At 42.7% G+C, this 18,047-nt stretch overlaps 1 protein-coding gene across 1 annotated transcript; it reads left to right on the top strand.

Moving 5' to 3' along the window:
• The first annotated feature begins 6,659 nt into the window (after positions 1 to 6,659).
• LOC124661995 (beta-1,2-xylosyltransferase XYXT1-like) lies at positions 6,660 to 9,238 on the top strand. The gene is made up of 4 exons (XM_047199887.1): positions 6,660 to 7,013; positions 7,299 to 7,382; positions 7,504 to 7,629; positions 7,864 to 9,238. Exons 1-4 carry the CDS (start codon positions 6,860 to 6,862, stop codon positions 9,072 to 9,074), a joined length of 1,575 nt encoding a protein of 524 aa, XP_047055843.1. The 5' UTR covers positions 6,660 to 6,859; the 3' UTR covers positions 9,075 to 9,238.
• The last annotated feature ends 8,809 nt before the right edge of the window (positions 9,239 to 18,047 follow it).

Genomic DNA, 18,047 nt, shown 5'->3' with positions numbered 1-18,047 from the left:
GCACTTCTTCTCTCTTGTCATCAATGTGGTTGAAGCCTTCGATGATAATTCTCCATGCATCAGTGCTTCTAGATGCATCCTCATATTGGTCCTCCAAATACAAAACTAGTGTCTTCATACATTGGAATGTATGAGCCCACATGTTAGGGTTTGTGGTCTACCCCCTATTCCTCTCTGCACTTATCCGTGGTGGCGTTTAGAATTCGCATATATGAGGCTACAGGGTAGAGATCTTCTTATATTGTTTCCAATTAGTCCACCTCTTATACATATAAGATTCCTAGTTCTTTTAACTAGTTTTCGGGATAGAGTCTAGATCAAACTACCAACCACGATATAATTTGTATGTTAACAGAATCTACCCGTTCAGTCCCTGAAACACGCACATGTGAGCAATGCGTCGTGATTATGTATAAATTCCATTAATCATGCAGGTCGCTATTAGGACCGTATCCTAATCCATGACCAGGTTCCTTCGAATTATCAATGTACACGGGTAGTCTTTACAGTATAATTAATAAGTATATTGTATTCCATTGATAATCGACCGGCTACCCTAAGCTTCTGATACTTAAGTACATTCCAGCAAGTACTATTTAAATCCATGACAAGTACATGTATGTTTCCATAATGAGGTATTCCAAATAAGAAATAATTCCAAGTAATTTTGAATATAGTTGCAGGGACACATAATTCTAACACCACATAGTATGTTCAAGTTGACATATGTTTCCCCCTTGGCAGTTAAGCTAAAAACAATAGCAAGGGGCCGAATTAATCGCCCTCTCTTCTTGATTTTTAAGCAAATCATATGTATGTACAACTAATTCCTGAGTATATTTCTCATTTCACACGCTTTGCATATAATGAAGTATCTAGACTTGAAATGTTTACACTTTTTTAGCAACAGTTGAAATGTTACATATGTACATCCATGCGTATTGAGTACATCGAATATTAACTAATTTCGTGTCGACATAAAAAGTTGCTGCACGATTGCACACCCTAGCTTGCAGGTGTGCTGATTGCAATTTATATGTCCATTTGAACTTTCTGTATGACGTCGCCGTTGCATGATCTTTAGCAGGTCGGGACCGTTGAGTTGCTCACATGCGTAGACAACGGCCATATCCAGCACGGCCCACCTTTCAAAAGCTGAAATTGATTAAATTAAACAGCTAATTAGCTAGTCGTCGTGAAGATTCTCAAAAAAAAAAAAAAAAAATCGTCGTGAAGTACTCCTCTATTACTCCACGACCATGCCAGCTAACATGCACAAGAGCTAACCTAAGAGCTGCAGCGGCCGACCCAGATTTGGTAGACACCAGTGTAGGTTTTCTTTTAAATCCTAAAAATGATGTTTTAGAGTTTTAGAAAAAATTTAAATAATTTACACACGTACAAATTACCATGATACTTACTCATGCAAAATATCAAGGAAAAATACGACCATATGTTGCCTAAATAAAAAGATAAAATGCAAATTTGTATTTTCTTTTTGATCAGTAGAAATCCAATCATTATATAATAGTGTTAGTTGGCATTTCGCCATTTTGGGGTAGGACACATAATTGTATTTTATCTTGAAAATTTGCATGAGAAAGTATGAAGGTAATATGTACACGCAAAATGTATTTCACTTTTTAAAACTTCAAAGTAGCATTTTTTTGATTTTGAAAAACTGGGTCCAACTTGACCCACGTTCCACTAGCTATTTTTGCTGCAGCGGGTGTTTGTGTGCTCCATGAAACTTGCGGTTAAAGTGAGCATCCTTGAATTTTCTCTCTTTAACACACATTTTATTTTAAACATTTCTAACAGTGAAGAATTCATAGAATTTTTTTTGAGGGCATAAAACGGCTTATCAATTACTCCGTATGTTACTACAAGAAAACAAGGACTGCCATTCAGCATATGGCAATTGGTTCCCGGTGGAATCGTGCACGGGAGGGCCCCATTGGCGCGGGCAGAACAAATTCGTCATGCTATCCTATTATAATTCTTTTTTTTTTGGCCGTGATCCTATTATAATTCTTGAAAATAAAATTATATATTTTTAGCTAAAAGTCATTGTCATCTAACTTTGACTATATTTCTAGACGAAAATATGGTCATCGACAATATGAAATTAATGTCAATAGATTCACAATAAAATATTTATTATATATAACGTTTCATTAGAAATAATAATAGTTTTACTTTTGAATACATTTGGTGAAACTTAGCAAGTTTTTGACTTAATTTGTAGCCCTTTAAAAAAAATGGAGGTACTGGTAAAAAGATATTATGGGTGTGTCCTATTCTCATTTCGTTAAAAATCAGCTTAAGTTTAGTTAGTTACAACCCATATGCAACTTACCTGGATACCTCAAATCATGATGCAATGTAACATGCATATTTCTCAGTTGCATCATATATGCCACTGAAAAATCCTATTTGCAATCTATTTGCAATTAAAATATCCTAGTTGTAACTCATATGGCACCATTTCCTTTGTGTTCAATAAAGGGTTTTATTATTTAAAATTAATAAGAATCTAAATCTATATCCCTAAGAACTTGTACCTATATGGCTAGGTTGTACATCAACTTCTCTAACTAAGTGAGCCAGCTCACTTCTAATGCACCGCTTCCAATGCAAAACTAATGGCTTAAGACAAAGTCAATCAACTATTGAAATTTACATACACTAAGTTTAAATCGTCAATAATTTATCTAATACTATAAAATATGAAAGGTTGGTTAGAAAACTTGTTAATCAACAGCTTAGGATTGGTACATAATTGGACCGGTCAAGGAATTAGGCCACGTTATGTTTACGCTAGTTGGTCGTTGACCTATTCACATGTACGTATATATGCGTCCCCACTTCCCACGTCGGCGCGCACATGCATATATACATGCATGCATGTTCTACCTAACATCATACTAGTACGCATTGAGTGTATAAATTTGCAAATTAGGCTCATATATATTCTCCACCTGTAACATTGAGATTTGTTTAGTTACGCCTAGCTAGCTTTTGTAGGAGTAGCTAATATAGTGTCAATTCTAAATCTACCTAGACAATGAGTACTCCTTCCATTTCGACAAATGCTAATTAATTAATATTTTATAGATATAGATGCATCTATAACTAAAATATATATCTATATACTTTCGTACCTAGATAAAGTTGAGCAGTTTTTACAGCTACTTTAATATAGTACCACTAGGATATACCATCTCTTGTCGGAAATTAATAAGACTCAGTTTTGCCTACATGTAGATACATCTATGTACTACCTCCATCCTAAGGTTTAAGGTCTATATTTTTTCAGAAAGTCAAACTATGTTAACTTTAATTAAGTTTTTATAAAAAAATTATTAACATGTAAAATACAAAATTAATATTATTAGATAGATAATGGAATATATTTTCTAGTGCTATCTACAAAATATCATATTTATTGATAGATTATTCTAAAATTTTGGTCAAACTTTAATTGCTTTGATTTTTCAAAAAAAAAAGTCTTAAACCTTGGGATGGAGGTAGTATTACAATACGTCTAGATACATTATGTGTAGACAAAGTTAATCGCATATATTTCTATATTTCTGAACAAAATAAGTATTATACTGTGTCGTTTGAAAAGTCCATCGGGTACGCCGTCGCTCTCTCGTTTACGTCTCCTGCCTGCCGAGCAGGATTACACCGCCGGAACGATGGCTTTGCCTGCGATGTGACCACATGCTTGTCACACGTTATGGCGCTTTCAATTTACAAACCAACTAAAAATGGCTACGTGTACACTCGGATTAATTCAATTTCCTCATAGTACATGCAGTTGATCTGTATCGGTCACCAATCACCACACCTGATTTGATTCCAGCTTGCTTTTCTTTTCTGGAGAGGATTTTTTGGAATAAAAATGAGGACATATTTTCATCAATTTCAGCAATCAGCAGCACGTACGTACCAATAAATCGCAGCCATGTCGCATTAGGTTTTCGTAAGTGACAAAGACGTGCATGTTGCACTCCGGCCGCGACCCAACCACAACACTTCTACTTATTGAACCGTCGGTTCTTATTTTGATCAGAAATTAGAATCTGGTTAGCTGCCTGGCTGCATGCATGTGCAAATTGGGAGCTAGCATGTGAGCAGAAAAGCTTAGGTAAGGTAGGAGAAAGTGGATTCCAATCCAACCCGTACCACTCCATTCGCCATAAATATTTAATGGGCTCACTTAAATTTTGCACAAATCTTGCAAAAAACAATTCAACTAAAGTATGCAACTCTCAAAAACATTTAACAGTCGTATCATAGCCTGTTTTGCATGTTTTGTATTTTAAAAATCAAAATAAAATATGTAAAATGTATGCACATTTGAATCCAATTATTTGAAAATTATGTATTGACTCATCGATCATAACAAATTTCTAAACATTACTAATATACTAGTTGGTGCTGGTAGATTATATGGCATGAATAGTGCATGCCAAAAAGTTGTGCAAATGGGCATGCGAGAAACGAATGCTCAACTTGTTTCAGCTTCATCATAATAGCAACACTCTTTTGCTGCACTCTAATATGCATTTGGAGAAATTATCTTTTGTTACCACAACACCGCTACATGGAAATCAAATTTTTATTATTAAATAGACCTTGAGTTTCCAAAAAAAGTCTGTTATAATTACAATATATATTTTTTTCCTTCTCTTTTTTTGGTTGTGGATCGCTGATGTGATGATGTCTAGACTCGCTCTGGACATTATTTATTGTGGAGGCTAGATTATTTGGTATCACCTTAGTCCTAACATATTTCTTTTATAAAATAGGTTTTCTTTTTATCTTTTTGATAACCGGATGATGGGTTTCCGTGTGTATACATGACGGAGGAGTAGGCAAAAGTACCGAGCATGCATCCATGAAACTAGATTGATGGGGAAGGAGTTAATGGAGGGAATTTAAACTGCATGGGTATTGAGCAAAGTGCAGTACTCATTTGCAGTAGGTGCCTAGGTGGTCACTGTCCATGAGCAATAGGAAATTGGCGACATTGCATCGGTCGTACTTCTTGCTCTGAACTGTCTCTCTCGAGCTTGGAAAATGAAATTTTCTGGCACAGAAAAGCTTATGAAAACACATTTTAGTTTTGAAGAAAACTAGTATAATATAGCGAGTATAAGTCTACCAAGAATTTCGTACATGGAAATGTTTGTAAGTTTTCAAGGAAAGTGTAATCAGGTGTTTGTAAGTTTTCAAAGAAAGTGTAATCAGCTTGGAACAGCTCATTTTCAAGGAAGAACTACAACTTTCGGAGTTAGCAGCCATCCAAGGGAGAGAATTCATAGCGCGATAGTAGGCTTAGGTGTGTGTGGTGATGTTAGCCGATCCAATTGTTAGCCGTCGGGTTTGGCTGTTTTTGTAATTTTTTTTGCTCCCCTTCAATAAGAATATGATACGACTTTGGCTTACTCTCAAAAACACTAGTTCAAAAAAAATTCCATGTGCATATAGAACTGTCAGTTTGCCATACTTAAATATGTGAATTTTGGCAAGTTCAATTAAATTCGCAAAATAAAGTTTCTTGTAGGAACTAATATACGGAGTACATATACAATGCACTGGAGGAGTTATATTTGCAGTAAGAGGTCACTTCTCATGAGCATTGGGAAACCAGAAACCACTAACATTGCATCTGTCTCCGTCTTTGTTAGAAAAAGATGGCAATGAAGAATCTACGAAGTCCCAACCCGTCATTTTCATGTGTGAGAATGAAAATTTCTGGGCAAAAAATTCATGTGATGTCTGATCTGTCGGTGTGACGGTTGGTCAGCTTGAATTAGAAATAAAAAGTGCAGCAAATTACCTAGTGTCATGTACAAGAGAAAATGCTCTCAATTTCATATGCCAATTGGTCAAATGAGGAGGTGAAAAGTCGAATTCACTCAAAAGATTATTCCGAGGACGCATTTTTTCACGATGTTATGTGGTCGCATGTCGCAAGTACATAATTAAATTAGCATCTATTGCCTATAAATAAATGAACATATGGATCAAAGGAAAGAATGTCATGATAAAGAAGAAAAAAAGGAAAAGAAAGCAAGAAAAGGAAGTGTGTGTCTGCAAGAAAAGGATATTGTGGTTTGTAAGTTCCGAGTTAGGCAGGGATGTGGACCCCATGATGACATACCCTGACAACTCATGACTCTTGTTCTCTATTGAGACACCCAAATTCCAATCACATATTCCACAGGTTTGACCCAGTTGGATCAACCACCTCACATTCATATTCAATCAATCATGCCTCAGGGATGCAAGATTGTCTCTTTTTTCTTCCCTCTCCAACATGCCAACCCATGCCCTAGTCAATCATCAGGCAAACTGCTCATGTAATGGCTAGCCAGAACAGGTATAATCCTAATATTATTAGTTTGATCTGGAAAGTTTATATGCCAACTTCTGATAAACCAATAGTCAAACAAACTTCTGAATAATAGCACTACATGGTGTTATACAAGTAAGAGCATATATGCTCAAATTACAGAAGTACAGCTAGGTATGCTCCATGATTAACACGTACACGTAGCAGTCAGGAGGGAAGGAAAAGTTGAGTTGAGTTGGCATCATTTTGGCAAGGTCTTCCCTTCCCCTGAGGAGGGCGGCCATAAAGGCCCTTTCCTCGCGAACCGGTCCATTTGAGGTGTTCTTGGAAGGTTCTCCCGCGTCAGGGAGTAGTTGGTGCCATCGTCGTCGCCGCTCGCTCGCTAGCTAGCTAGGATACCTGCACACGCACACGCGGCCAGCATATCTATCTACTACCCGTCACAAGAAAGAGGAAGAGTTCACGAGCAAAGAGCAAGAGCCTAGAGCGATGATGGGGGGCGATCATGGCGGCGGGAAGCTGGTGAAGAGCCTGCGAGGAGCGGCGCAGAAGTACGTCGGCGTCGCCTTCTTCCTCGGCTTCTTCCTCGTCCTCCTCACCTACTTCACCCTCTCCGAGCAGTTCGCCATCGCCGCGCCCAACGGTGAGTTCTTCCGAGTGGATTCTGGTGGTTTTTGTAATTGCTCTGCCATGTTTTTCTTTGCGTGCTTTATCGGGGCCAGCAAGCACAATTCACCTCAAAAGCTGTGATCATTTCAGCCTTGTCCAGCCGAAAGAGTCCCTGTACAAATTTAGTTACTACTATCTTTTTTTGAACAACTTTTTGCTCAGAGTTCTATCTTGCGAGTCCAAGACTTGGTCAAAACATGGAGATGTTCTTGCTTGTTCTTGGCTATGAAACTGATGAGAATTCTGATGCAATTTGCAGCTATCCGGAGGACCGCCCCAGCGAGCCCCACGCCGGCCACCCCTGCCGTGGCAGAGAGGACGCCGACGCAACTCCCTGTCAAAGGTAAGCAAATCAAACCATTCTCTCCCTCATCGACAAAATTCCCCATCTGAATTCAGCAAAATTCAACCGAAATCTCATGTTCTGAATTCTGGTCATGTGTTTGTTGCCTTGCATGGAGCAGAGGAGGAAAAACCCAAGCCAGAGCATGAGCAAGTACAAGAGAAGCCCCCACCTGTTGACGAAACTGAAGGCCACACACAAACAGAGGAGTCCCCGACACAAACAGAGCAGGACCAGACGCCCATCGGTACTGAATTATACTTGCCCACTTCTTCTTCCAAGTACCCGTCGATATCAGCAGAAAAGTATACGAGTTTCGATTAGATCTCCTGCGCCCAATCAATCTAAAGTAGTCCTCAATTTGCAACTTTTGTATCGGAGACGTGTTGGGTGCTGAAAACTTTGCTCCGTCAGAATTCCACCGAATCTGAACTGAGAGAAAAGCGATGAGGTAATGATGGTTTGATGCTTATCCATGCAGATGACGGCGGTAGCAGCAGGGTGACCGTTCCGCCGGCGGAGGAGAGCGCTCCGGCGAAGAAGCCGGCGTGCGACATCCAGGGTCCCTGGGCGTCCGACGTGTGCGACGTCTCCGTCAACGTCCGCATCCACGGCTCGGAGCGCACGGTGCTGATCCCGCCCACCATCGAGTCCGGCGGCAGCAACCCGAACCCGCAGTCGTGGAGCATCGTCCCCTACTCCCGCAAGCACCAGGCCGGCATGAACGTGGTCACCGTGCGTGAGCTGGCCACGGCGGCGGAGGCGCCGGCCTGCGCCGTGACGTCGCAGGTCCCCGCGCTGGTGGTCGCCATGGGCGGGCTGACGGGCAACTACTGGCACGACTTCAGCGACATCATGATCCCGCTGTACCTCCAGGCGGTGCGGTTCGACGGCGAGGTGCAGCTGGTGGTCACCAACATCCAGCGCTGGTACGTCAGCAAGTACCGGCACATCCTGGCGCGGCTGTCGCGGTACGAGGTGGTGGACATGGACAAAGATGATCAAATCCGGTGCTTCCCGGGCGCCGTGGTCGGCATCCGGATGCACAAGGAGTTCAGCATCGACCCGGAGAAGGAGCCCACGGGGCACTCCATGCCGGAGTTCACCAAGTTCCTGCGCACCGTCTTCGCGCTGCCCCGCGCCGCGCCGGTGCGGGTGGTGGACGGCAGCGAGAAGAAGCCGAGGATGATGATCATCTCGCGGCGGCACCCGCGGAAGCTGCTGAACGTGGCGGAGGTGACGGCGCTGGCGGAGCGGGTGGGCTTCGAGGTGGTGATCGGCGACCCGCCGTTCAACGTGGACGTGGGCGACTTCGCGCGGGAGGTGAACGGCGCCGACGTGCTGGTGGGCGTGCACGGCGCCGGGCTGACCAACTCGCTGTTCCTGCCGACGGGGGCGGTGTTCATCCAGGTGGTGCCGTACGGCAAGATGGAGCACATCGGGGAGGTCGACTTCGGGGTGCCGGCGGTGGACATGGGCCTCAAGTACATGGCCTACTCCTGCGGCGTGGAGGAGAGCTCCCTGGTGGACACGCTCGGGAGGGATCACCCCGCGGTGAAGGACCCGGAGTCGATTCACCGGAGCGGGTGGAACAAGGTGGCCGAGTTCTATCTTGGAAGGCAGGATGTGAAGCTCGATCTTGAACGGTTCGAGCCCGTGCTGCTCAAGGCCATGGCAATGCTCAGGGAGTAGCCGGCGATGATCGAGCTATGTAACATTGGTTGATTGGTATACTAGCTTAGAGCAGTCACATTTTCTTCTCATTTCTCCCTATTAATTCACAATTTTTTCCGGTTCTTTCAAAGAGATGGATCAGTTTGATCTAAAGATTTATACAGTATATAGTTGTTCCCTTTTGTGCTTGATCGGAAGAGCATATGGAATCCTGATCACTGGCATCGCGAGCAATGTACAAACAATCAATTAGTGCGTTGCTTGTACCACCAAAGCTCGAAACATCTTTCGAAAGGTTGTTGTTTGTCCAGAAACAAAATAGGAAAGCCGGAAAATGGAAAAAAATATCGAGTGAACAAGCTGGAGAACAAGTTAAAGAATGGGCCTACGATCCATGAGTAAAGGGAGCCGTCTAAGCCCATTTAAGAGACAACTCGGGCTGTCAGGAGAGAAGTTTACACGCAAAACCTATACACCGACCAGGTCAGTGGAGGTACCACTAGATAAAGACCGACCTTCGTAAAGGGAAAAATTGACCCACCACAAAACAACACGTGGCAGCTCGTGTTATATCCCCGCACGTACGTCATCCCTCGCGCCGTGCGCGTACATCGTCCCGCGTGCGTGTCCCGCGCCGCGCGCGTACCTCATCCCTGGCCGGGCGTACGTCGCCTCGCGCGTACCTCTCCCGCGCCGCGCCTGTACGTGGCCGCGTAAGTGCATGTGCCTCCTTCCACGCGAATTCGATCATGCACATGGCTGGTAGCTCGTGAGCGTGCACCCCTGCACATGCATGCTAGCATATTCTTTCCCACACGCGAGCACAGTTACAAGTTACATACAAGTACACTTACACATAACACCTAATTATAATTGTAAATAAGACACACGAGTATAATTACGTACACACACGAGTACAGTTGTGTATAACACACGAGTACAGTTACATACAACACACGAGTACAGTTGCGCACACGGGCGAGTACAAGTACAAAAACGCACACGAGCAGGTACAGTTGCGCACACGATCAAGTACATCTACATAAGTACAGTAGCACACACGATCAGGTACAGTCGCACACACGAGCAGGTACAGTCGCGCCCACGAGTAAGTACAGGTACAGAAGTACAGTCGCGCACACGAGCGAGTACGGTTACCGAGTAAAGGGAAAAACTGCACCAAATACACTAAAAACAGAAGTACTTATCAGTTCAACCATGAGTACAGTTAGGTACACACCTCGAGTACAATCACACTAGTATTGGAAGTACGAAAAAAAAGTATCTCGAAACCTATCAACATGGGATCTAGTTTTGAAGATCTCGATGCGAGGATCTCAAAAGTGAAAACGGTTCATAATTTAGACTTACGGTTCGCAAGATATTTCATTTTGAAAAAACGAATCTAAAAAATAAAGGGAAAACTGGACCCTCCCCTGTCCTTCTCTCTCCTCTCCTATCCTTCTCTCTCCTCTCCTATCCCACTTTGCATCTCCTTGCGACACTTGGCAAGCAGGGAGACCACTTACCACCAAAATTCTGGCACCACAACGCGCCACGTGTCGCATGTGGAGAGATTTTTGGACCTTCGGGAAGGTCGGCCTTTTTTTAGAGAATTCGGGTCAGTGGCTACCGACCACCGCACACCCCCTGGTCGGGTATGGGCCAGGCCCATTTGTATCTGTTGCATGTAGCAGTTCGTTTTTCCTTTTTCTTTTTTCTTTTCTGGTTTATTTTTCTGTTTTTTTTTCTTTTTTCTTTTTTCGGTTTTGTTTATATTTTTTCAGATTCGAAAATTTCAATTTTTAAAAATTATTCAAATTGAAAAATGTTTAAATTCAAAAATGTTCAAAGTTGAAAACCGTTCAAATCTGAAAACCGTTCAAATTCAAAAACCGTTCAAATTTGAAAACCGTTCAAATTCGAAAATTATTCTAATATGAAAATCGCTCAGATTCGAAAATTGTTCAAATATAAATTTTGTTCAATTCAGAAATGTTCAAATTCGAAAATTGTTCATAGAGTAAAATACATTTTTGTTCAAATTTAAAAATATTCAAATCTGAAAAATGTTCAGATTTTTAAAAAGTTATTTATTTTCAATTTAATTTTTAAAATTTTGACAAATTTTCAGATTTAAAAAAATCTTTTAAAAAAGAAAACAAACAACAGAAAACAAAAAAAAAACAAAAAGGAAAAAACTCATTACCTGATGTTGGGCCGCGGCCCAGCTTTTTTTTCGATAAAGGGCTGCGGCCCAGCTAGCTACCCGGGACGCGCGTGGGTGCGCGGCTCCTCCCAACGCCGACCAGGTCGGTGTCGAGGAGCGCCCAAGTTTACATCAAGAGGTCGGCAAACGCTGAGCAAGCCGAGACGATGCATTCGCTCCAAAGAAAAGCAGACATGATGCAGCGGTGGTGTCCTTCTCGAGTTCTGAACACGACTGCGGTTGCAGATACGTGCAAGCAACTACTCATTTCGCACAGGTTGGCACATGATAACCATGCAATTATGCAGATGAAATGAACTAATAAACATACAAGAATGCAACGGCAGACTTCAAATCACCGACATGGGTTCTTCTTGAAGCCACGTTGCAAATCATGATTGGCATGAATCATGAAGAAAATATAACGATCGGGTTACAAGTACTTATAACTCACTTACAGCCAAAACAAATTCAGGTGCAGTCCAATTTGCAACTGAAAATATCTCAGTTACAACCTAACTTGCAATTTTAGTGTATAAATCACAATGCAAATGATGATATAGAACTGCTGATGCAAATCACGATGCACAAATCACGATGTAAATCAAGATGCCCTATCAACGATCTGCTTGGTGCGTCCCCTAGACAACAGTAGCTGGTGGAGGGACCCTAGCTCACAAAACAGTCCTATGACGACGAGTTGTTGTTGTTCGTGTGTAGAGAGGAACCGTCATAATTTGTTGAAGATCAACGGGAAGATGCTGGCGGCAGGCAATGCTGGAAGAGCTTCAAGCCATCGACGACAAAGATATCGCTCACCTCGCTCCCTAAGGTCACCTTGCAATTAGCATCAAGTGGGTGTTCAAGTTGAAGAAGGACGAGCACGGCCACATTATCAAGCACAAGGCTCGGCTTGGTGCTAAAGGGTATGTGCAACGAGCTGGTGTTGATTTTGAAGAGGTTTTCACACCGGTGGCAAGGCTGGAGTCGGTCTAGCTAATCCTTGCTTTGGAAGCTCATCGTGGCTGGGATGTTCGTCAGATGGATGTCAAATCCGCCTTCCTAAATGGTGAGCTTGAGGACGTGGTGTTCGTCACACAGCCGTCGGGTTTTGGTGCCGATGGTCGAGAGCATGAAGTCTACAAGCTGCACAAGGCGTTATATGGTTTGCATCAAGCTCAAAGAGCGTGGAACGCGAAGCTGGACAAGAGCCTGGCATCGCTTGGGTTCACGCGCAGAGTCAGTGAACATGGAGTTTACTCGCGAGGGAACAGATACCACACTGTTCATCGTGGGTGTCTACATATACGATCTCGTCATCACCGGCGTGGAGCAGCAGGAGTTGCATCGGTTCATGGAGGGAGATGAAGAACCTCTTCGGCATGAGCGATCTTGGCCTTCTCCGGTAATATTCCGGGCGAAGCAAGAACATGGATGCATCACGATCACTTAAGCTTCCTACACCAACAAGGTGCTTGAAAAAGTTGGCATGGCGGGCTGCAACTCCACTCCCACGCCGATGGAGGCTCGATGCCAACTCGGCAAGGAGAGCAAGGAGGTGCCAACGGATGCATCGCTTTATCGCAGCATCATAGGGAGCCTCAGGGATCTCATTCACACGCGCCCATATATATCTTTTGCCTGGGGTTACCTGAGCAGATTCATGGAAGCACCGATGAGTGATCACTACGCAGCGGCAAAGCATCTATTGCGCTACATCGTCAGTACACTGAACTTCGTGTGTGCGTATTGTAGAGGTTATAGCGAGGCATTGATTGGGTTCGGGGACTCTTCCCACGCCGGAGACGTGTGAAAGAAAATGTATGCCGTCTAGAGGGAAGGGATGAATAGGCGGTTTAAAACTTTTACGATAATGACTTGAACAAATGCAGAATAAAACTAGTATTTAACTTGATAAGCACAAAACCTATGTAACTAGGGTTCACCTACGTGCACCAACAACTTGGGCTAAGCAAGATAAACAACTATGTGAGAGAAATATATATAATTTCAAGAACAAAGGCTATCACACAGTAAAGTGCATAAGTAAGAGCTCGGTTATAAAAATAATCGAGGCACGCGGGGATGACTATGTATCTCGAAGTTCACACTCTTGTGAGTGCGATTTGTCGCTGGAGCGGTGTGGAGGCGCAAGATTCCTGAAATACCCCGAAGGGCTCACTGTATTCTCCTCGATCCTTCCCACCTAAAGGGAAGTCTTCGGTCCATTATAAGGGAGCCTTGAGGGCAGCCACAACCCGTACAAGTTTGAGTCAATCGCCAGAAACTTAATTGGAAACTCCCAAGAAATCGCCGTAAAGGCCTCACACTTGAAAAATCTCCATAGCTTAATTAGAGGCTTCAAGAACACCACTAATTCACATAACCGTCTAGGGTCCAAAGACCCAAGAGGAACAAGCTCCCGAAGAGATATACTCACGAACTTAATTTCCCCTCCCCTCTAGACGTATCACAGTGGAGAACTCAAACCGATGCACCATATGCAATGGCAAGTCCCTCACTCTCAAATTCCACCAAACCTATTGGAGTTATAAGAGAGGAAGAAGAAAGGAGGAGGACAAAAAAAAATCTCCAAGATCTAGATCTAAGGATTCCCTCACAAAGAGGAGATTTTGATTGATAGGATTGTAGATCTAGATCTCCTCTCTCTTTTCGCTCAAATGGGTATAAGAATTATGGAGGGATTGAGAGATATAGGGTAAGCGTCTAAATCAACAGCGGATGAAAGAGGAAGTAAAATAAGAAACCCTTCAAAGGGGAAGAAGGCGATCTTTTATACCCCCCCCCCCCCCCCCACCCAAACGGGATCTAACCGTTGGAACCAGAAAATAGAAATTTCATTTCCCATAGGCATGACCACTCTAGCCCCCAGACTAGTCCGTGCCAACCAGAACAATACCGACACCAGTATTGTGAGAAGGACGAGCACCAGGGAGCTAATCCGCACCAAAGGCGGACCTTCCGTGCTAGCCTGACCACTCTGGTAGCAGCAAACCAACTTGCGCAAGAACACCATAACTTTCACACCTGGACTCCGAATTTTATGATCTTGGGCTCGCTGGAATCACAACAACAAGCTCTACAAGATCATGATGAGAAACATCATAGCACAACAATATATTATAACACCAAATTAAGAAGGGTTTAATCTATCTATAAGAAACAAACCGGTAAAACCTTAACATCGAGAATGCAACAACTTGAGTTAAGAAACTCCGATCTAGGTGAGTTTGGAATTGTAACCTCCCAACACGAAGAACTGGAAAAACTCCAATATTGAAAACTCCTATTGTTCTTGCTTGATGAAGTCTTGCGGATTGCTCCTCCATAATCCAGTTTTGGAGAGCTTCTTCTTCGGCGCATCTTGACATATCCATGATCACCATATGGATAGGAAGCTTCAACATCTTAAAACTTGCACAACATTTCTTCTTTCTTCATCTTGTTCATGTCTTGAAGATAAACATGAGAGATCACCCAATCTTCTTCTTCAAGACATACTTGTCACACGATCTTCTTCATTTTCTTCTACTTGCAACCTTGAAGCCAACATATGGTTCAAGTATTGTCTATGGATAAATCATACAAATATAACTCAACGAAAATATTAGTCTATAGAGATTGTCATTAATTATCAACCACACATGGGGCTCAACGTGGTTTTTTTTCCTCGATGGTTGTCCAATTAAACAAAAGTGGGTTGCTACTTCTTTGTGTGAGGCGGAGTATATAGCGGCGGCGACGGCGGCATGCCAAGGCATGTAGCTTGCTCATCTCCTTGGTGACCTTTAGAACAAAGGAGTTGAGCCATTTACCCTGTTCATCGACAACAAGTCATCAATTTCACTTTGCAAGAATCTGGTTCTGCATGACCAAAATAAACACATTGACCCGCACTACCATTTCATCTGAGATTGTGTGGAGGAAGGACAAGTTGTTTTCGACATCATCAGAACTGAAGATCAGAAGTCTGACGTTCTAGTGAAGCCTAGCTTTTCAAACATTTTTTTAGTTCGGTGTTTCTTTCGGTAGTAGTTAGGGATGCAATTCCATTTTAATTTGGTCATAGTTTAGCTCAGCACGTTGCTCGGATAATGGGATGGCCTGATCGGCAGTGGAGCGCGAGGCTCGGACACATTTTGTACTTCCTTGTTAAATAAAAGGAAATAGCAAAAAATTGCAAGTGATTGCACAACACAAAAACAACCTGAGTTCATTGTTCTCTCTCTCTCTCTCTCTCTCTCTTCTCATTTTGAGTTAGGGTTCAGCGAGTCAGGGAGACACAGCCCAGCCACAGGCACGCGAGCATCACGATGGGGAGCCGTCCGCGCTATCACGACCCTGGGAGCTCCACTGGAGCATCCTCTCTTCGACGTTCACGACTGCCATTCCCCATGGGCTGGCGCACCATGGAGGACTGGTGGACGTCTTCCTTGCCAGTTTATCACCAACGCTCGTGGGTTGTGCGGCCTGGGGTGGCGAGGCTGGGGATACTCTCTAGACATGTGCCCCACACCATCGCACCGTATGCACACCGGACCCTTGGTCCAGTGCCCTGGCTTCGTGCACAACAAGCACAAGCTATTGTATTCCTTGTAGGTGTCGGCACTTCCCATAGAGCGATCCGCCTTCACGATGTGACTGAAATCCAACGGTATGTGACTTCTTCATACAGATCATTAGTACCAGAAAAAGAGGCTCCAAATGTTTCGTCAACTTTTTTAACAACAACATCAAGCAGAGAAGTATCACACTTTCAATTTATCTCTCGATGCAGTGCATTACTAGTATCACTTGCTCTATCCCCTTGTATGATCGCATCGCCTATCGAAAAGTTGGCGGCATGAGCAACCCAAGCTAATTTAGTAGTGGTGTGAAAATTATAATACAGGAATAAGTCATATGAATCGTCAACAATCTTTGGGTCAATTTCGAGTATACATGGAATACTAGCAATTAGGGCCGCAGCTTCTTGACTTAGTAGTCCACGAAACTCGGGACTTGTTAATTCCTTAATGGATATCAAGGGCTGAAGGAGAGAATCGGTATATGCTAGCTTGTTTGCTACCTCAGAACGGTGATTATTCATGGTCAGGGATCTTCTGCTGAAGGTCCATATCATCTTTTTGTTGCAAAATTCTGTAAATTGAGGAATACCAAATCTTGTTACATCAACTTCATCATCAGATCCATTAAGAAAATCACCATAAATCTATGATTTGTCAGGGTTTGATAAATCATTGCAGCAACACTTAATATCACACTCCTAGAGCCCTGGTCCACTCCACGAAAGTCATCCTCCTCGTCCTGCTTCTAAAAAATGGCCATGACTGAGCTGTCAAGTTTCAGTTCTTTTGTAATTTTCCTCTGCATCGCTCTTGCATATTTCCAGTCAAAACAATCTATAAATAATATTCTATCAAATCATAGTTCTGGAGTGGTTCTCCTAGACGGAAGCACTGCTGCTATGGATCTAAGAACATCGGTTGCTCCAAATCCATTCCAACCATCAACATATAAGACCTCGTTAGACATTATATGGCAATCTCGTAATATGCTCTCTCTGGCATGCTCAACATCGTTGCCGAAGTACCACTGCAGTAAAACAAGTTAATAGGTAAAGGTACCTTTGGTAGCTACTAGCTACAACACTAATTGAAAATATACCAAGTGTGTCTCAGCACAGTAGTGAATCGGTATTTAGTATTTAAGCACTCATTTGAATCACAACCACTGCTATGGTCAGGCTCATAGAAAAGTAGTTGCCGTAAGTAATACTTAGGCAACCGGTTTACCTATGGGTTTTTTCTGCTTGCTAATTTATATACGGTATGCTGAATTTCAAGTTTCTGCTTATGTACAGCCCTGCAAGTTTAGTTTTATTGTACCAAATAAAGCCATGTACATACCTTGATCATGTGAGATATATAGTACATTTGGTTACACAAGGCCCGTTTATCAGAGGTACCTGGATCTTTTTTTTTTCTTCTACTGTTGGCATAGCCTGTAAGAAATGAACTGAGTCTGATGAGGTATCGCTTCAAAATTAGTTGTGAGTGCGCTGCAGGAAAGAAGCTCGTAGGCTTATTATAACCCACATCAAGCATCACAATTTCGTTTTTCAGTACACAATCTTGAAGTACAAGTGTACAAGTAGAAAACAACAATATCAACTATGGGATGTGAGATCAATCCTGCATGCATTTCACAACAACAACATCATCAAAGCCTTTTCCCCAAGCAAGTTGGTGTAGACCAGATATGAAACCCAACAGAAACAAGAATAAATAATTAAATTTGATTGCCCTTCTGGCATATCTAGGAATCTGGCTATTTTAGAGTGAAGTGATTGTAATACTGGACATTCCCCAGCTCGATCAAGCACCAATGCACCATAGCAGTGAGAAAGCCATAACTACCAGGCACGATTTATAGTTGATTTTAACAAAATGGGATATGTACACATCCATAGGCTCGACATAATTAGTGTAGCTAAAAACATGGATGCATGTACTGCTTTGTTAACATAAAATGTAAAAAAGTAGTACCTTCCGGACTGGACTCATGGTAAATTCCTCTCTCCAATACCTAGTGAGAGAAAAGCAGCGGCAAGCTTAATCAATCTTGAACTGACATGAATTGAGGATGAAATTCTTCGGCACAAATCAAGAGAGAAAAGCAGTGTCAAATGCGATCAATCTAATCCATGACTCCAAGATCTCTTTTCCCTCACCACCTTCATATACATACTGCAACAACGG

This window comes from Lolium rigidum, chromosome 6, assembly GCF_022539505.1.
Source record: "Lolium rigidum isolate FL_2022 chromosome 6, APGP_CSIRO_Lrig_0.1, whole genome shotgun sequence".
NCBI lineage: Eukaryota > Viridiplantae > Streptophyta > Magnoliopsida > Poales > Poaceae > Lolium > Lolium rigidum.
Note: the sequence above shows the minus strand (reverse complement) of the source record. Positions and strands in the feature narration are given on the sequence as shown.